Here is a 20,174-nt window from a genome sequence, read left to right as displayed (position 1 = left end):
CAGATTGTAAAAAAGGAATGAGCGGATTCATCATACCCAGACTTTTATTCTTGTGCATGGGCCGAGCTCCCAAACCTATCGTACGTTTCCCCAAAATGCAACTTGATAACGCTTCTTATTAGAACCCTGCCTGCCAGGTCCACGTCTTCCAAATCCAGCCTTTTTATTACAAATCCATAATCCCCTGCCTCAAATACTTAAAGTGTGAAAACTGCACCAGTCACTGTATGTTAAGAACACTGTAAAAGAAAATGATCACATACTCTCCAATAAACAGTGCAACAACATAATATATGGATAAGGGGCCGTATTTACGTGTGATTTATCGTGCAGATTTCATTAATCATTAACACGATTATTACTTACTGCAGTTTTACACATGAATAAAGCCACTGGAATATAAAAAGCCACTGAGGCTTGCTGGCTAACAGATGAAAGCCGAGGGAAGAGGTTAGGACTTAACGAGGAAATATTTTTGCCAATATCTGACCCAGGCCTCACACACACATACGCTCAAACACACACACACACGCACACCGACATAAATGTGGGCTTGTGTTACACGACTGTTTGAGCGGCGCTCTTATTGATACAGATGTATTGGTCATTAAGTCAGTTGGGTTTGACTTCTCAGCTCGACAGCGGCCAAAGAAAATAACATCAGCGCTCTCGCACAGAAATGTTCCACTCTGTCCGGGCAGAGAGGACTACACTGTGGTGTTTTCAGATTACAGTCTGATATGTATGTGTGTGTGTGTGTGTGTGTGTGTGTGTGTGTGTGTGCGTGTGTGTGTGTGTCACTTTAAACATGCTCCTTCATCCTTGATGGGGCTGTGAGAATAGTTTGTCTTTATGCCTGCGCTTGTGTACTCGACCGATATCGAATTTTAAAAACACTTTGATCTTTACTTCATGTCTTTTCTTCGTCTGGCTTCTCTTTCTCTTGACGAGGATCTTAAAGGAATAGTTTCTGCCGACATATTGCAGCAAGGAGTTAGATGAGGAGATTTCTACCACTCATACTTGTCAGTTAGCTTCGCATAAAAGTGGATAAGTGGGAAACTGCTAACCGGGATACGAGGAAACAAAATGTGTCTATCAGCAGAAGCTCACTAGTTCGCTGAAGAATCTCATTGGTTTAATTTGCACAACAAATGAAGTTTAAAAACAAAAGTCTGATTTTTACAAGAGTTATGTGTAATTTAAAGAAAGACGTTAAACAAAAAAGATATAACGCATTAACATGTGACCTGACGGAATTTTGTCACCTTAAGAGAAAGCCAGGCTAGCTGTTTCTCTCCCTTTTCTGAATTTATGCTAAGCTAAGCTAACTAGCATCTGGCTCCAGCCTTATACTTACCATACAATGATGGCATCAGAGTCTCATCAGTCTCAACTAGCTTTACTCTTAGCAAGAAAGTAAATAAGTGTATTTCCCAAAATGTCAACCACCTGGAACACAACAGCATAACGTGCAGTGTGGGCTGTATCATAAGATGTTGGTGAACAAAATGTCTGAAATCTCTCCACTCTTTCTTTCTTTCTCTCTCTCAGTTGGAGGCGGAGTTAGCGCTGTGCGAAAGGGAGGGGGCGGAGCTCCAGGAGTACGCCAACCAGGTCCTGCAGCAGATCGCCGACCGATGCCCCGACATTTTGGAACAAGTCGTCAACGCGCTGGAGGACAGCAGCTGACAAATCAATTGCACACACATCGAGTAGCTGGTGCTCATACATGAATTAGCTCGCTGTCATACGTCAACATCAGAGGTCAGAAAGCCCCCACAAACAAAAAACACGCTGTTTGACATGAGGATGACGACTTTGTCTTCCACCTTCACTCATCTCATTATCACAAAAAGGGGATCTACAAAAGAAAAATTTAAAAAAAGAGAAAATAATCTTCCACTGTGTCTTTAGTCGCCATCATTTTGAACAGTGCCAGGTGAGGGGAAATATTGTTCATTTTCATTTCAAAGTGCTTTGTAGGCATGCGAGTTAATTGGAAATAGTTGATGTTCGTCAAGACGTATTTTCCCAACGACACCGAAACAGAAGGAACCCAAACCGCGATTTCCCACTTCACCGCGGCCATCTTGTGTCCTTCCAGGCAATGAGTGGTTGGATCCTCAGTCGTGACTAGATGTATTTTACGGAGGGAAAAACATTCTTAAACTGTCTATAAAAGGTGAGAGTGAGTTGAGGTTGCCAGGTTGTTTCTGATGCCAGACTTACACGCTGTTACCACATTGTTTGATTGGTTCAGATGCAAAAGTGTGTTTATTTCAGCTGCCTTTTATTCTTTACATCATTTGCTGCTATCTTTTTAACTTCTAGTTCCTATTTTTTTTTTTTTTTTTTTTCCCCATTGCTTGTAATTTTTTTCTGCCTGATATCTGATGAAACATCCCAACTTGCAGTCTCTTTCAGGAGTAACTTCCTCATGCTTGTGTAAAATTGTATAGAGAGAGTTTTAATTAACAGAAACACGGCTTTGGTCGAGGGGAGCGCGACACTTTCATCTAGTTTTTTTTTCTTTTTCCTGATTGATGAGAATCACGAACTACAATAAAAATCTCGCAATACTCCCTTTATTAGAACACAGCAGAGTAGATGTTTCGTGTTTCAGTTACGGTGAGTTTCCTCACTTATCCTTCCGTGACAATCGTTTCCCTTATTGAGACATCTTTCGTTTCTGTGTTTTTTCTCGGGAGGAAGGGGAATATGAAACAATTGCTCTATATTTTTTTGCCTTTGGTAATATATATATATAAAACACTAATCTTGTTTCATTGGAAATATTGTCATGTATTGGTTGCTGCATAATGTGTCAAACTCTTCTGTTTTTCTTTTTTTTTTTGTTTGTGATTTGAACGTTCCCACGGATTTGTTCCATAAAGCAGGAGACTGTTATCGGGAACGTATATTGCACCCACGTGAGGTTCTGTGTCCACCGGGAACATTTCTTGTTGTTTACAGCGGAAATGACACTCTGATGCATGTTTCCCTACAGCACGATGTTAAACTTATACAGCACGGAGCGCTAGAGGTTCAAACTGTTTCAATCAAAAGCTCCTCTAATGTTTTTTTTTTAATTTTTATTATCATTGTTATTATTATTTAGTCTTGTTCTGCAGTGAGTGCTGATTTGGCGCCGCTCCCTGAAAAGAATTTCCCTGGTGGACACAAAGCCTGAGGATGCGGATTTAAGACTGAACGCTCACATCTGATTTCACACCATCATGTGGAGTTTTTCATTCCAAAACGTGTCTGTTTTTCAATTTGGTGAAAAAAAAAAAAGCTTTAACGATCGCAAAGAGTTTGCGCAACATTTGAGAAATGGCTCCTGTTTTGAAATGAGACTCCGTCAGATGTGAGCGGGCGCTGTAAATCCAGTGTTTCGTCGTCTGTTTTATACTGATTATGTTTTGTCATTTGGGAACGGTGACGACTGGGACTCACCGAGACTTTGCTGTGGATTGAAAATGTGGAATGAGAGAATGGAATAAAATATGGATTTGTCTTTATTTTATTGTGAAAGGACTCTGTTATTTCATCTGTCGGTTTGCAGCACCTGTGTGGACCAAATGGAGATTCTTCTTACCTGTAGTTCCTTTTGAAGGATACTTAAAGGTTGGAAGTGAAGGGGAAATGTCCAGCATTTCAGAAGGAGCATTAAAAAAAAAAGGTAGGAAAAGTCATTAGAAAAAAATAAACATAATTCTGGGGAGTAATGATAAAGACAGATCTCGGAACATCTTTCCTTTTGTTTCATTTCCTCACTTCTCTGACCTTTCCTCCCCCTCCTTTCCTTTGCTCTCTCTAACTCCCTCTTCCACATGGAGACTGAACCGTGCCTCTTATCTCGTCACTGGTGGTTTATTTTCCTATCCGCCCACAAAAATGACATTATTCCATACCACAGGCCTCATCCTGTTCCACTCTTTCTTACCACACACACACACACGGTCCAGCCACACCATTACTATCATCCTTAATGTCCAACAACTCGTCCACAAATGCGATGTTTCCAACAGAATCAGAATCAGATTAACAGTGTTGACAGTTTTAAACTCAGCCTGTTTGGTAACTTAAATCAATTCTGTGGTACTAAATAACAGAAGCAGAAGAAGTATTTAAAAACCGTAAAATAAAAGTATTATAAGCTAACTAAGTTAAACTACCAAAAGTAAAAGTACTCATTGTGCAGCAAAACTGTCCCTGTCAGTGTTTAACTTCCATATCTGATGTTTTCGGATTAATATTACTGCTAATTAGTTACATTCCATCACTGTGTTGACAGTTTGAAGCCTCTACCTCTGCTTAATTGTCTGTGAGGATCTATGAAGCGTTCTATTACTCACTGTTGTTATAACAGTCAATCACATCGACCCAGGTTTCAAACTACCCTCCGGTGGGTCCTTGAATTTGAGAGAATCTTTCCCTGTAGTGTCTTTGAAAAGTCCTTGAATTTGATGTTGAACAAGGTGTAGGAACCCAGTAACTAGTAACTGAAGCTAACATTTCCCAAAGTATAAAGTTGTATAAATCGGAAACACTTAAAGGTACTTAGATGAAGATGTGAAGTTGTGAAAGTGAACATGTCTGTGTTGGAAGCTACATTTATACTCATCTGCTGCTGATTAACACACAAGGACACGTGAAATATTAGAAAGTGCCGGACACACACACACACACACACACACACTTCATCAGTGTTTGCATCTTGCATATGGCAACAGCTCAGCGCTCATCCAACTAGAAAATCCGCTCTAACGGACCCGCCCGGCTCGCTGACCTTGACCCTCGACCCTGCCCTGACCTCTGACCTCCCCTGTGAAGAATTTTCAAAACATCATCGGGTCAATCGGGTCGCTCTGTTTCCTCGCACAATAAAACACGCCAGGCTCGCCGAGGAGAGCGACTCCTCGACAGTCTGTAAACGGAACACATGCGCCGCTGTTTACCTCCACATATGGCAACGCTTTGCGCGCGTGTCAGTACCTGGGTTTCTGGGTAGATCGGATCGGTTCTGCTTTCCCCATCTACTGTCCTAATAAAAGGCAGCGGAGGGAGACAGAAGGGATGAACAGAGCGAGAAAAGAGGAGGAGGAAGAGATACGCATGTATGACTCCCTGATTTATGTGATGGAGAAGGAGAGCAAGGCGGGGAGAGAGGAGCGGAGACACGACCCGCTGAGCAGCAGACATCATTTCATCTGCCGGTCGCCGCTGCAGCTCGGGTTCTTTTAGCTGCTACAGCACAAGAAGTATGAGAAGTTTACAGTTCAGACAGTGAGAATGAATGTGTCAGACAGGAACACGTTTCTATAGATATATTTAAGACATATTTACACATCATCTAAACAATCAGATTAGTGTTGATATACTGATGTTTTGGTCCGACGTCAATCCAAAGCGTCAGTTTCTGATGACGTGGGGACGAGACGATCGACTGTCACTCTCCAGAATGTTACATACTGTTGCTTTAAACATCTTGAAAATGTCCTGGGAGAAGAGGAGAAAGTGGAACTAGAACAAGTTGGGGCTTAAAAAGACAAATCAAAGCTGAATCTTCCGCTTCCTCTGGATCACAGCTGGATCACAGCTGGATACGGCCGACCATTTATTGATACTCCAGGCTCAGCTGCAGATGCTACGCTGACTTCTGAGTCTGTTTTTACCGGGAAAGTGACAGAATCGAGTAAACTCCAAATTGTCAGCGCACATACTGAATGGTCCTGATCTGAGTTCACTGTTACAACGCTGGGAAACATGACTGTAAATCTAAATGTGACTGAAACAGCCCAGAAAACAAAACAAAGTATTTAATCTTTAGAAAAAACATTTTTACTTCCACTTGACACTCGTAACCCAAAATCACAGTTTCATTACAGTTGTATTGTTTCATTTATCTTTATTAAAACATGTTTTTACATATTATTAATCGATGAGTTGCAAAATTAACATCTCAGTTACTGACATGTTTCAGAAGCATGACCATGAATATATATTCAAACATTCTGTCATATAGCTGGCTAACTTACATACAATGAAAAGTATTATTCAGTACTAACTGTGTACTTTAAAGACTTCACAGCTCAAAGTTTTGACATTTCTTCGGTAAGTTATATCTTCACCTCAACCCACAACTGTTGATTCAGTCTGATCTGTTATTATCCAGTGGCAGACTCGGGGTGTTTAAGTGTTGTGCTTAAACTGGCAATAGACACGTTTCTTTCTTTAGCATATTATTATAAATGGTTCAGATTGGTTCCCTATAAACATCACTGACAGGATGTCGTCTTGTCGTCCACCAGGTGGGAAGTCTCTTTGGAAAATGGAGGCTGACTGATGACTTGGAACCATTTCTGTCTGCTATCACGTCTCCATTATAAACTGAATGATGAATAAATGTACAATCTGTCGAGAGACCCTTTGTTTTAGCGGCAGGAGGGAAAAGTTGACTGTTTTCATTTAAAGTACAATTGTGTGGTCGACTGCTTTACACAAGTCTTTCCTGTTCATGCCACTCTTCACTTCTTCGCTACATTTCAGAGGGAAATATTGTACCTACTCCACCACATTTTTTTATTTTACATTTAAGAGTTTTTATTCATTTTATTACCAAACAGTTAATTCAAGGTCACCTGAAACAATTAGTTGTTTAATCAATTAATTAGCGGGGGGAAATATTTCAAAATAAATCATGGTTCCAGCTTCGTAATGTGAATATTTTACACTTTTTGTTTGTAAAGTTTTTACTAAATTTGACTGAACAGGCATTGTGAAGTCTCCTTTCGCGATTTTGACCAACCGAACAATCGAATGATAACTGGAGGAAACAATCAGCGGATGAATCTGTGATGAAAATAAAAAATTAAAATACAAATCTGTCAATTTTCTATTGCCTTATGGAAGCAATAGATAACACTTGTGCATAAATATATCCTAGTTATATAAAGACCAATTCCCTGAATTAAATTTTAAACTGGAAAGGAGGAAAGAAGAGAAAAAAGAAAATACGAATCTGTTTACATAAAGCTTCGCCTCAACCCTAAAACAACAGTAAAATCCCACTTTGACATCACTAATAATAAGAAATCATATTCTAATGAGAGAAAGTGTAACATTCCCAATTTCCTTATATATGTATTGACTTTAAGTAACATTTCCATTAAAGGAGTATTTTTCCAGCATTAGTACTTTCACTGACTTCTCTCTCTCTCACACACACACACACACACACACACCTTTCTTTGCAGAGATCGAGCGTTGATAAGATCCCGCTGATACCGCCGTTTCACAACACAGAAATCACAGATGCCCTGGAGATAAGGCTCGGACATGTGTGCAGCACTAAAACATATCCACTTACAGTCTTTCCATATAGACTCGCTGGTGGAGGACTGGGACGCATGAGAGACCGGGAGGAGAAATAAAAAAAAATGTTTAAAAAAAAAGTGAGTGACTGCGGAGGAAGTGGGGAGGGCTCGCATTTGGCTTCGGGTAGATGTGGTTTCAATCATCACACATCACATCGCACAAGGAGGAGAGGATGATGGAGGGAGAGAGAGAAAACAGAGGAGAGAGGAGAGGAGAAGGAGGGCCGAGACCAAAACAAACAGCAGCTCGACTTAAAACGGCCCGTATTACATGTTTTCAAGCTTAATAATTAATGATCTCAGTTGTGGTCTGGAGGCATGGACTTGTTGCTTGTTGGTTTTGGATGTTTACTTTCTGCACACAGACTTTTAAATGGGTAGTAAAGTAAATGAATTACTGAACTGTAGGTGGGATGAATGGAGGGACGGAGGGGCGGATGGAGAGAACTGGCAAGATGGGAGCGACAGAAGGAGGCAGTGAGCGGTAGGAAAAACTTTAGAGAGGAAATAAAAACAATGTGAGAGGAGCCGAGCTGCTAAAATAAGCTGTTAGCCACCGACAGTCCAAACATTAACCAACGCCGAAGATGTTTTCTTTATCTCCCTCTCCCCCAGCGTCCGTCTGTCCGTTCCTCTGACTTTTTATTGCTTTTTAGAGAGAAATTCTCCCAGGCTGGCACACCATGTGATGAGGACAGATAAGATTCAGAGCCATGCTCGTCTTCTCTCCACAAATCAGCCAGCGTTAGCAGAAAAAAAAACACCCAATATGGCAAATGCTCTACTGAAATTGAATTCGTCCAGCTGCTGGTTGTCAGGATGGCCGAGCGGTCTAAGGCGCCAGACTCAAGGTTCAACTTCTTCCTGAGCAGTATGGGACTTCTGGTCTCCAGATGGAGGCGTGGGTTCAAATCCCACTCCTGACAGAGCTTTTACCTGCAGGTCTCGACTAAAAAGGTGTTAAGCAAGTTTCTTCCTGAGTGTCTGCATGCAGTCGTCCACAAACTGGGCAGAATCATGAAAACAGGATCATTACCTGTACAGAAAACTTCAGCGGCGGTCCAGTCAGCTCCACAGATGAGACGTGTCAAGCTGATTGTCAGTTAGCGGATGTTTGGCGTTAAAGAAACTTGGTTTTTTCCTGTCTTTTGGAAATGATCTTACGCAGCAAGGCTTCAACCATGGAGGCAACATCTGAATCTCCACACATGTGATCAACTTCTTATTTACTTGCTAGCGATGGCACGGAATGTGTGCTAGTTAGCTCACTCTCTGACAGACATTTAGCATGACATCACAAGACGATCAATAATAATAATCAATCAATAATTTTTTTTAATTCACTCACAACTGGGAGTGACATAATATACCTTAACAGTCATTTGAGTGTTCGAGATGTGTTTGAAGCTAATGAAATAAACAGCGTTTGACGTTGAAAGCACCGACCCACAGAAACAGCTGTTGGTGGCGTATGGCAACACCACTAGGACAAACCACACGCAGCACATCCTAATACCAGAACTAGTATTAGTAATTATGGGTCTTTGTTAAATGTATTTATTGTTAGTGACATTTGCTAATTATTAATTTGGACGCTGGTGAATTGTTCCCTGTTGTTTTCTGTTTTCGTTTAGATAATTTATTGCAATTGAAGAAGTCCTTGCAGCTCATCAGTTGCCTTTGTGTTGGATCCCCCCCCAATTAAAAAGTGTAATTACGGCCCTGTGGAGCAGCAAAGTTGGAACACTATCAGCACCTTTTTGAATCAAAAAAAAAAAAAGGAAATTCTAAGCGGTGATTTGTTAATATAAAAGGAGAGACTGGACTTGAAGCAAAATTCAAAAAAGTGCCTTAAAGACAAGAGAGGACAAATCACTGACAGCTATCAGCATTTTGCTGACTTTTGCATGTCAGGATGGCCGAGCGGTCTAAGGCGCCAGACTCAAGGTTCAACTCCTTCCTGAGCTGTAAGGGACTTCTGGTCTCCAGATGGAGGCGTGGGTTCAAATCCCACTCCTGACAGAGCTTTTATCACATGTACATCCAACATCCCACAGAATGAGTCCAAAGATAGAAACACATGATGGACAACACTGAGTCTGGTGGTTCAGGTGAGCTCTGATGACTTACTGTTGATTCACAGACTGTCAGGTTTGGGCAGCTCCCACAAACGTGCTTTTGTCTTCTTTAATCCTGGAAATCCAGAGGAAACGATAACACGCACTCAGATAACCCGGCTGATAACGCACCACAGTGTGTTTGTTGGTTGTCAGGACGCCCCGCGGTAAAACACTGAAATCCTCTTTATCTGTAAACTTATGAGGTGTGCTTTGAGACGAGTTCATCCAGAAATCCAACACAAGACTCATTATTCTCCTCCTCAGCGCGATAGAGTGAATACAGCCCCGATACTGGACCCACTTTTCATACACGTGCGGCCACGAAACGGGAGCCATTTTTTTCGTATGCACAGCCCGGCTAGCTCAGTCGGTAGAGCATGAGACTCTTAATCTCAGGGTCGTGGGTTCGAGCCCCACGTTGGGCGGCGCATCTTTTGAATACTCGCCCGGCATCTGTTCTTCTGACGAGTGAGTGAGCTGACATTCATACAGAAAGTATGCAGAAAATAAAACGGTGTGTCATTAAAATGTAAACGTGTCTGTAATAATATAAAAGTAGCTTTTAAAGATAAAATGTGGAACTTTTTTTTTGGGTTCAAACCCCACTCCTGACACAGATTGGTTTCCTCTACTTACAAATAATAATAATAATAATAATAATAATAATAATAAAAATAATAATAATAGTAAAAATCACGAGTGATTAACTAAAGCAGCAAACTAAAGTCAATGTATAACACCGAGTCACTGCAGCAGGTGAGCTCTGTTAACTAATTATCACCAATCAGAGAAGTTTGACATCGTTTTACTTGAGTTCAGAGGCAACATGACGCAGTTCCGTCCACACTTAAAAGAACACGACAAACAATCACTATTCAGACATAGAATTCAACATGTTTTTCCCACTTTCTGTGAAATCTAGATCGACTTTGGCTGTTCAATGAAATTAGTTGTCAGGATGGCCGAGCGGTCTAAGGCGCCAGACTCAAGGTTCAACTCCTTCCTGAGCGGTATGGGACTTCTGGTCTCCAGATGGAGGCGTGGGTTCGAATCCCACTTCTGACACACTCTTTAACCTAACAATGCGTCCCTCCTGTCTGGTAAAATGTCCGGAGGCGCACCTTTCTTTCCCTCCGTTCGTGCGTAAAACAACTTTTTTCTCCCCCTCCTCTCCCTCCTCTGTCTCTCGCCGGTGGGCAGGCTGGTATAGTTTCCACATGAGAGCAGAGCAGGAGAGTCGTCACACGGCGCACAGTGAACTTGTGCAGCTCTTTTGTTTCACCCCTCTCTCTCCCTCTCTCCGTGTGTCTCAAACTTCTCGCTGGTGTTCCTCGACGCGTAAAGAAAAAAAACGTTTTGGAGTGCACCCTCCTCCTCCTCCCTCCCTCCTCCTCCTCCTCCTCCACCTCTCCTGCCTTCCCCCTGTGTGCGTAATTAGTTGGAGAGCGTTTGGAAACTTGTGATGGCCGTGAAGAAATCTCACTTTATTTCTGACACCTGTTGCTGAGGACACCGCGCACACAGCCTTGTGCACAAACCGGGAGCGTGTGCCAACACATTCCTGACTTGTTTTCTGCAATCCCACATGACAAATTTGGAACTTTTCTTGCGCAGTGACAGGTCCGCGGATCGCCGGAGGCTACGTTACACTTCTATACGCTCACATAAATCGACTTTTTTTTTTTTCTTTTTGTCTGCGACTCGGGCAAAGACTTTGGTGTGGGATTCCTCCGCGGAGTGTCCAAAAAAGTGTCACTCGGAAGAGTTTGTTGCGCTGTCAGCTGTGGTGAGATCTGATTGCAGCGGTGGGGGGTTCCCCTTTCAGTTTAAAAAAGAGAAAACACCGATCCGTCTGGAGTCTCACAGCCCGGCTGAGAGTCACACTTTTCGGACTTGAGCGCTTCGGATGGTGGGAGGAGAAACTTTTTCCTGGAGAGCGGAGCAACAACTGGATCCGAGCACAGCAGACCAGGTAAGAAACACTTTAATTAGATTTCAGAAGAGAAGTTTTCAACTCCACAGAAAGGTTATTAAAACATGTAATGGGAAGTTAAGAGGTGTGATTTTTATTATGTTTTTGTCACATTTTCAGTTTAAGCATCAGTTCATTGTACTTTAACATGTGTCCTGGTAGTTGTAATGAGTTTGCAGGAGTTTGTTTGGTTTAAACACACATTTGAACAGTCAGTGCTTTACGCGCCCTGGAGAGGGAAACACCGCACACATCTGAAGTCAGACTTTGGTTTAAACTCGGTCCACTGGCGCTCTGGACTTCGCTCCATGTTGAACTTGTGTCGACGTTTTGTCCCCACAATGTTTCCGTTGTCACAGTCTACTTACAGAATGGGCTCGTTTCATGAGTTTGGCTCCCAAATGACAGTGGTGAAATGCAGTGTGTGTGTGTGTGTGTGTGTGTGTGTGTGTGTGTGTGTGATCTGCCAACCCCATCGGCCCTAAATGAAGGCAGCCCTCGCGCTTTGCGGTGGAGACCAGGACTATTTTTGGGCGAAATGTTGCACAAATGTTTCTCTCAGTATGGAGGAGTCGCTCTGCCTTCATCTGGGGCAAAAAAACTCCAGGCGTCCAAAGTCTGACTGCAGCCCGGGACACAAGTTCACTTTGAGTTTTATAAACTGAAATTTGAATCAGTGATAGTGGTGGAGGAAGAGGAAGAGGAGGGTTACAGATAGTGAAGGGTCAGAGGTCACCTGTGCATTGAACAACAGACTATAAGATGTCCTGAGCAGGATCATACATGGATGTTCTTTATTCTAGGGAGATGCGTTGTGAAGATATAAGTACAGATGAGACAGGAACTATGAGCTGTAATAACTTCAAGGGGTGCTGTGTAGTTTTGAAGAATAATTTATTTATATTTACAATATTAATGAGGTAATAACACAAACTGAGAAATAGTTATCTTTTCCATAACTGATATACAAATATATGAAGTATACCAGTGTGAAACTGTGTCGTACACAGTTTATTCAGTCATGGAAACAAAGACAGTTTGTTTATTCAGTCACTGAAGATCTTTCTCCTCAGATTAAAATTTTCATCCCGCAAACTACGTAGTGCTCCTTTAAAATGTTCTCTAGAAGAAAGAGAAACTTCAGCGTTGTGTGTTTAAATCATAGACTTTTGTTTCTCTTTCAACACATAAAAATGTTTTTTCATGTCTGAATTCTCTGTAAATTCCATCATGTAAATTGTGTATAGTCGCAGTTAATGAAAAAAACTCTACCTGCTTTACTACTAACTGGTTATTATCGTTGAGGGATTTCATGTCAGAGTTTGCTTGCGTGTTTGTTATAATGTGAAATACACCAGCTAGTAGACCCATTAAGGCTACGTAATGACCTTTGACCCCAGGCGTTTTACGATTTTCTTTAAGATCCAATTAAGAACTGTAAAGAATTAGAAATGTGTCTGAGATTAACTTTCTTTGTTAAAAACTTTCACAAAAAAAAAAAAAAAACAGGAAATCTGATCAGCATCATAATTAAAACGTTAAAACATGGATCACTTTTAAAATGGATTGCTTTGTGTAGCTGAGCCACATCACTGAGACTGACTGAGTCTTTTCTCAGAAGAGCCAAAAACATTCACAAAAAAGCACGAAAATACACTAAGAAGTCAGCATAGACTTAGTATAAAATCGAATAAATTATTATCAGGGACAAAAAGTGAGTTTCATGTGAAAGAATGGGATTGAACATGTGATGTGATGCCTGCAGACGAGCTGAGAGCAGAAAGCTGAGGTCGTCTCTGGCGGTGACGTCTCCGGTTCACTTAAAAAAAAAAGAAATAGTCTGAAACCCACCTGAGCTGTGGAGCAGACTGACAGCCGGGCCTGATAAACCCTGCAAGAGGAGAGGAAGTGTGTGTGTGTGTGTGTGTGTGTGTGTGTGTGTGTGTGTGTGTGTGTGTGTGTGTGTGTGTGTGTGTGTGCATGTATGTGTGTGTGTGGAGGGTAGATAGTAATGTTAGATGTGTAGATAGAGGTGGTGAAAAGTGTTGCTGTCAACAAGTTAGCCATTAGAGAGAGATAATCTCTCTTCCTCCTCCCTCCCGGTCTACCCAACTCAACTCCTGTTCTTTCTCTCGCTGTTTCAGCCATGACATTAGTTTTCTCTCTGCGCCATGTGAGCTGTTCTCTCTTCTGTTCTGTCTTTTGTTCACGTTCCTGGTCCTTTCTTTGCTTCCTCTCTCCACTGTTGCCTGTCGGATTTGATTTGCAAACTGCGGATTTGTTGAAATTTATATCATACATTTCATATCAACCTTTTTCTACAATTACATTCAAAGTCATGACATGTTTATGAGCTAAATTTCGTGTTGGGAGTTGGAGGGGGTGGTGGTGTCATTGCAGGGTATCTTTGATTAGAAGTCAGGACATTTTCCATGTTAGCAGCAACAGAACCAGAAGGTCAGGAATATTTTCAGCCATGTTAGTGGCAAAAAAGCTGTCTATTTGTGATGAGACGTCAAGATATTTTCCAGCTGCGTTAACGGCTACAAAACCAGATATTTTTATCGAGACCTCTGAATTTTTTCTCATCGTGCTGGCGGCGAAAAACAGAATATTTATGACAGAAGTCATAAACACTTTCCAGCTGTCTGTGGTCACAAAACTAGATATTTGAATAAGAAGTCAGGACATTTTCCAGCTGAGTTGGTTGCAGAAACATCAGAATTTTTGTCGCGACACTGGGACAGTTTCAGCTGTGTCAGGGGCAAGACAAAACGATTTATATTTCAATGAGAAGGGGGGACAATTTTCAGTCTTGTCAGTGGTTACAAAACAGGAAGTTTTTGACCAGAAGTCGGGACTTTTTTCCGTCCATGTTAGTAACAACAAAACAAGATATTTTTGACGGGATGTGGCGTCATTTTCCAACCCTGTTAGTGGTTACAAAAAATAATATTTTTTTAGGAAAAATCATAACGGTTTCAAGCCATGTCAGTGGCCACAAGATCAAATATTTTCGACGAGACGTCAGGACAGTTTCCTGGCTATGTTTGTGGTGACAGAACCTGGTGAGCCAAAACATGATCTGTTCCTGACCCTGACCAAGTGGTTTCTGTGCCTGCCTCTGACCAGATCATAAGCACGGCGTTGTCACAGCATAAAATTCAAAATTGAACCTAAAGAAATGTAAAGCTGTAACATAAAGAAACGTAGCGTTCAACATAACCGTGGTTTGCAGAAACGAAACATTTGGTTGCACTTTAGCTGAAAGATTAGATGGTTTTGAGGCTTGTTTTGCTTTTTCAGAACCCATTAGATAAACCGAGGAATGTCTCTGGCTCGCGGCTGTCTCTGTCCATGTTTGAGAAGTTGTTAAAAATGTAGAAACAGACGCCATTTCCCAAAATAATGATTTGTATCTAATGAAGAAGAAGAAGCAGGGTCGTCAAATCTGTAGTCTGAACATTTCCTCAGTGTAATTTTTTCTCTTTTCCTCCGTCTGTTTGTCTGCCTGTCTGTCTTTCTGCCTGTCTGCCCTCTAACGGGTGAGAAAGACCTTTTTCTTTAAGCAAACACTGAAGTGCTGCTTGAGTGTCTCGTCCCCTGGGACTCGGTAATTAGGGAAGGGGGAGTAAGTGTGAGTGTGTGTGCGCGTCTCCACGCCAGACATTTGAGAAGATGGGCTGTCTGCAAGCGTCAATGGATCCTCAAGGTCACTCGAGGGTGTATTGTAAAAGTCTGAGTGTGTGTCCCACATGTTCAGACACAATGCATCTGGAAATGAGGGAGTACTTTCTGATTAACAACATTCCTGAAGTGACCGTTAAGTACACATTTCACAGAGTGGAGAAATCAGCACAAACACACTGAGACAGCATTGAATGTGTGTTTTTGTGTGTGTTGAGTGTTTGGGGGTGGGGGTGGGGGTGTGGGTGTGTGTGTGTGTGGGGGGGGGGGTGCTTTAACACTGGATGTGTTGCGTGAGTGTGTAACAGGTGTGTATTTTAGCCCACTGGGAGCACTAATGACTAAACACACACACACAGACGGTGGTCCATGTGAAGAGGATGGTCCCTCAAGCTCTCCAGTTGAAGAGCCAGAGTTTTAAACGCTGGTGTCTGATTGGTTAACTCGAATCCTGGGACATTCCTCCCAGAACAGTGAATGACGATGTCGGCGCCGTGTGTTTGTGTGTGTGTTTGTGTGTGTGTATGAGTGCACCTGTTTGGTACGCAGAAGGAAGACCTGTGTAAACCTTTTAGTTAAGGTGTGGCTCCAGGTTTGATTGGTGTTTTTCAGATTTATTGATGTCGTACATGGAGATGAAACAATTAATATAGCTGCAGAAGATGTCCTGGCAACTTTTTTGATAAATTCTTGAGTAGAATTTTCAAACATGACAATGACAAACACTATTCCATCAAATTTTTAAGGCACTCGAAGTCACGCTAATACAAGTTGACTACTGGACTCAGAGACAGCCGCTCCGTGTGTGTGTGTGTGTTAACAAAGCAGCGTGGCCATGCAGTGGTCATTATGGCCAAGTGCTGTGTGTGTGTGAGCATTTCTGCATATAAAGTATGTGTGCACCCTAAATGTGACCCTGTGGTATTCGTTATAGTGTCTGAGTCTGTATTCTGAACGCCTGCACGTGTGTGTGTATGTCGGTGTGTGTGTGTGTGTGTTTTAGGCCTTTCTGGGCCGTTGGTTCAGGGCTATGCAGTGATGTCATCAGGGCGGCAGGGTGGGGTGACATGGGGTTGGAGTTTGGCAGAGGTCCTGACTCCAGCAGCCCTCAAAATGTGTCTGACCAGGAAGTATGGGACTGTTCCTGCTTTTGTATGTGTGTGTCAGCATGTCAGCCTGTGTGTGTGTGTGTGTGTGTGTGTGTGTGTGTGTGTGTGTGTGCGCGGGTGTGTGTCTATGGTCAGTGGTAGCGGTCAGCAGCTGTATGCTAGCAGTGTCCTGCACTAATAGTAAAAGTGGTTTATTGGACACTTTATAGAGCCTGAAAGTTTTATAAATCCGGCCGGCCGGTACAAGGGCACAGTCACAGACCAGGCAGCCACAGGACACACCGCGTCAGGCCGGAGGAGCCTGAATTACTGAGCACTGCTGTGTCAAAAGGCTAAAGGAAAGACCGCTGACCTCCTTTACGTAAAGTCCAATGTTCCAGGCCGATAATGACGACAGGAAATAGACTTCACAGACAAACATAAAGGTATTTGGCATGTAGAGTTTTCCAACTTTAGCTTTTTAAGAGCGTTTAAATTAAATTAAATAAACACATTTAAATTCGTATTGCATTGTCAAATGTATTTGTTTGTTCATTTTCAGTATTTGTATGTTATTTTCGGGCTGTGCTGGTGATCATAGTTGTGTCAAAAAAGTGCAGTAAACACTTCAGATTAAGATCCTTTTGACAAACGTCAATTAAAAGGAAAAAGGGCTTATTAATCCTTGTAATGTTAACAGCATCATAAACACATTATTGTGAGAGCTGAGCACCGAAGTTGTGCTGGTGTTGTTTACCATCAGACTATCACATCAAACCGTCAAGGGGCTAGCTCGTTAAGTTCAAGAGATATTGATGCAGTACAATACATAGCATGACATAATGTGTTTCTTCACATTGCAGCATTTGACATCGATTCTATTGATAACTTAAGTTGTTTTTTTAAATGCTTTAAACTAAAATTCTTGCACATGAAAACCTATACTTATACCTATACTGCTTATAAATGTCTTTATAGTATAACAGTAAGTTTGTATTCTGTATGTATGTATGTATTGTTAATGTTTATAAGCATCTTATCTAAGGACTTATAAGGGCCTTAATACCTTGTAACTTGTGCTTATGGCAAGGACTGAATATTGTATTCTTTAAATACAAGCAGTGACCACTTTATTAGGTTCACTTAGCAAAAAAATCTGACAGGCTTTACTGGTCAGTTTTTGTTGAATCGGCACAAGGGATTGATCACTTGTTGAATTGTAGATTTGACCAAGTGGTCAGTTTGGAGGCTTTAGTCAGTGATATTTTCGAATTTCGCTCTGCTCTATGGAAAGGTGTTTATTCTCACATCCTTTGATCATCAGTCAGTTCAGTTGTAGACCTTCAGTTGACTCTCACCTCAGTGGGTGAACCACCTTCCTCAAAACACCGGTCGCCCAACGTGGGGCTCGAACCCACGACCCTGAGATTAAGAGTCTCATGCTCTACCGACTGAGCTAGCCGGGCCTGTTAGGTGTGGAAAAATGTCTCTGATTTCAGTGCTGTATTAACAGCTGCCCTGTAGCACCACACAGCAGCAACATGTCCTGGGATTATGTGACAGTAGACACACTGTGGACTCCCAACATCCTCTACTGGTGTCATGTGACACTCCATTTTTATATACATACTGTACGACTGTGCGGGCACTGAAGGAACAATCACGAGTGTGTTTGTTTGATCTGACTTCAAAGGTCCAACGTATAAGATTGAGTGTTGACTAGTTGAGAAAGAGACTCTGCAAATACAAACCAGTAAGAACTGTAGTCCACCCTTTTCAGTTATTAGTTCGTGATTATCACACACTTTGATTCTAACTACAATCTCTAATCTAAATCTACTCTCACGTGAAGCTCTCTGGAGGTTTCGAAGCTCCAGTTTGCCCCAAACATCACACAAACACAGCACCGTGTCAGAAATGTAGCGCTGGATGTCGAATAACGGAGGGGAAACTGTGACGTTGTGACATAATGTGGCAGGTATGTATCCAGTATTTTGGCTCTGCTGTGTATTATACGGGGGTATGAATGGGGAAAAAAGCCAGAACAAACAGCAAAATCATTACAGAAGCAGCCTTTCTCTCTCACTCTCCTCCTCCCCCCTTTTCCTCTCCCCCATTCTCTCAGTAGCCCCGATCCACCGCTGATAAAACTATCAACAGCACACCTGCACTGGGCTGGAGAGCTGTCTAACACACACACACACACACATAGATGAACACAAACTCAAACAGTCGGAGGCAAGAATCTTATTTAGTGTGCTCACAGCAGCAAGTCTGTTCTCTTCTTGTTTAACTCTCTTTCTGCCTCACTGTAAACTTTCACTTTGCGTTCTAATACGAACGTCTTGATAAAATCTGAATCTTCGATTATAAGATGTGTCACTGTGGCCGGGCTTCAACGTTCCCCTCGAACATTCCTGGTCTTGCTTTAACAGAGTGAGCTTCAGTTGTAAATATTTCAACATAATACAGCCAGAGGTTCAGTTTATGGGTCTGTGCTGCAGACTGGAGGAGACCTTCAAGATGTCATCGCACTTGCAGTGTTGTTCCTGTCATATGTAGAATGAGTTGGTGCTCGGCTCACAGTCCAGTCTCCGAATGTTACGTCTTTCTTGTGCTCGTGCAGAATTATGTGGGGCAGTGATATCAGTCTGAAAGCATGGTTGGGGAAACTGATAGGAGTGTGAAAGAACTATATCAGGCGACAATCGCGCTTAATTTGCCCTTTCGAAAACTTCATCGCCCAACGTGGGGCTCGAACCCACGACCCTGAGATTAAGAGTCTCATGCTCTACCGACTGAGCTAGCCGGGCCTTTCCCATAGCAAATATAGGTCAGTTTTCGTAACCGCATAAACAGCTGACTTGTAGCACAATACAATAGCAACATGATCGAGGATTATGTGACAGTAGATGCTGTGAACCCTGTCTGACAGGACACCGTGCCAGCCAATCAAATTTGTGCACCATATTTCTGCTGTCCCCAGCCCTTAATCACTGAGCCCAGATTCCAGTGTCCACACTCATAGCCTTTGAGGCGTGTTCCTGTTAAATCCGCAAGGTTTCAGGGGCTGTTGCACTGTCAGATCATTAAGTGCATGAGGGTTCTCTCGTGTACATTTTGAGCCCTTTATGGCAACTTTTCCGTAAGTCTGCAATTCTGCAGATTTAGCCAACGGGAAGGTTCATCGGGTTGTAAACATTAACCACAGGGTTACCCTGGGTTACTACGGTAAACCTAAAAAAAATATGAAAACAGCGATGATATGGAAAGATGCTTTCTAAATGCAATGGTTACTAATTGAGAGATTGCATTCACTTCGCAACATTTTCTCCTAGAACTGATTCTTATCTTTAATCACTGATTACCTTTTGAAGCAATATGAAACGACACCTCTGACTGCATATGTTTCTATTTGTCTTCAAGTATATGTCCATGTTTAAGAGGGCTTAAAAAATAAGATACCCGAAACCTACAAGATCCCGTATTTACAGCCATTTCCTTTGGTACTATTTCAACTCCTTGCCTCCGCCTCTAGCACCGTGTGACCGACGATATCTTGGCACGCTTGGGAAGAGACCCAATCTGTGGTGGTGTTATCCTTGGTTCTGCTTCTGCCATTGGGCAAAAACGCTTTATGTAAAAACTGCAGAACAGTGTCTGCCCAGAGACTTTTGACAACTGAACAAACGAAAATTGCTTTCTCAAAGTATGAGATATTGATATGGCTTCTGTTCCATGTCAGTAAATGTGGTTTGGTTTGATCCTCAGATCTCCAATACATCATAAAGATGACAGAAAATCCCGTGTTTATACAGTTGCCTACTTCCTGCCGCTTTTACCTTAGATGGCCTGACAGGGGTTTTGGGCGTCGACTGTGTGTCCTGTGCACTCCCGCTGTGTTGACCCATTGTAAATCACTTCA

At 42.2% G+C, this 20,174-nt stretch overlaps 2 protein-coding genes and 6 non-coding genes across 14 annotated transcripts in view; 6 read left to right on the top strand and 2 right to left on the bottom strand.

Annotated features, from left to right (window-relative positions):
- LOC115595301 (ELKS/Rab6-interacting/CAST family member 1-like) overlaps nt 1–3,524 on the top strand; it is a 130,794-nt gene extending 127,270 nt beyond the window's left edge. For all 6 annotated transcript variants that reach the window (XM_030439589.1, XM_030439586.1, XM_030439591.1 and 3 more), the window contains one exon: nt 1,555–3,524. In XM_030439589.1, the coding sequence (XP_030295449.1) occupies nt 1,555–1,692 (138 nt within the window). In that variant the 3' untranslated portion in view covers nt 1,693–3,524. The remainder of the gene's footprint in view (nt 1–1,554) is intronic.
- Nucleotides 3,525–8,195: 4,671 nt separating this feature from the next.
- trnal-caa (transfer RNA leucine (anticodon CAA)) lies at nt 8,196–8,308 on the top strand. The gene is made up of 2 exons: nt 8,196–8,233; nt 8,263–8,308. It is a non-coding gene; the product is annotated as a tRNA-Leu (tRNA).
- A 983-nt stretch (nt 8,309–9,291) lies between these two features.
- trnal-caa (transfer RNA leucine (anticodon CAA)) lies at nt 9,292–9,404 on the top strand. The gene is made up of 2 exons: nt 9,292–9,329; nt 9,359–9,404. It is a non-coding gene; the product is annotated as a tRNA-Leu (tRNA).
- Nucleotides 9,405–9,854: 450 nt separating this feature from the next.
- Nucleotides 9,855–9,927, top strand: trnak-cuu (transfer RNA lysine (anticodon CUU)). The gene has a single exon. It is a non-coding gene; the product is annotated as a tRNA-Lys (tRNA).
- Nucleotides 9,928–10,454: 527 nt separating this feature from the next.
- trnal-caa (transfer RNA leucine (anticodon CAA)) lies at nt 10,455–10,567 on the top strand. The gene is made up of 2 exons: nt 10,455–10,492; nt 10,522–10,567. It is a non-coding gene; the product is annotated as a tRNA-Leu (tRNA).
- A 200-nt stretch (nt 10,568–10,767) lies between these two features.
- Nucleotides 10,768–20,174, top strand: part of wnt5b (wingless-type MMTV integration site family, member 5b) — an 86,438-nt gene continuing 77,031 nt past the window's right edge. Inside the window, exon 1 of one of the 2 annotated variants that reach the window (XM_030440162.1) lies at nt 10,768–11,474. In XM_030440162.1, the coding sequence (XP_030296022.1) occupies nt 11,409–11,474 (66 nt within the window). In that variant the 5' untranslated portion in view covers nt 10,768–11,408. The remainder of the gene's footprint in view (nt 11,475–20,174) is intronic. The other variant, XM_030440163.1, reaches the window with a different exon arrangement.
- Nucleotides 17,643–17,715, bottom strand: trnak-cuu (transfer RNA lysine (anticodon CUU)). The gene has a single exon. It is a non-coding gene; the product is annotated as a tRNA-Lys (tRNA).
- trnak-cuu (transfer RNA lysine (anticodon CUU)) lies at nt 18,990–19,062 on the bottom strand. Its single transcript has one exon. It is a non-coding gene; the product is annotated as a tRNA-Lys (tRNA).

The sequence above is a fragment of the Sparus aurata genome, chromosome 14 (genome assembly GCF_900880675.1).
Source record: "Sparus aurata chromosome 14, fSpaAur1.1, whole genome shotgun sequence".
NCBI classification, from domain to species: domain Eukaryota; kingdom Metazoa; phylum Chordata; class Actinopteri; order Spariformes; family Sparidae; genus Sparus; species Sparus aurata.
This window is presented reverse-complemented; position numbering and strand designations above follow the sequence as displayed.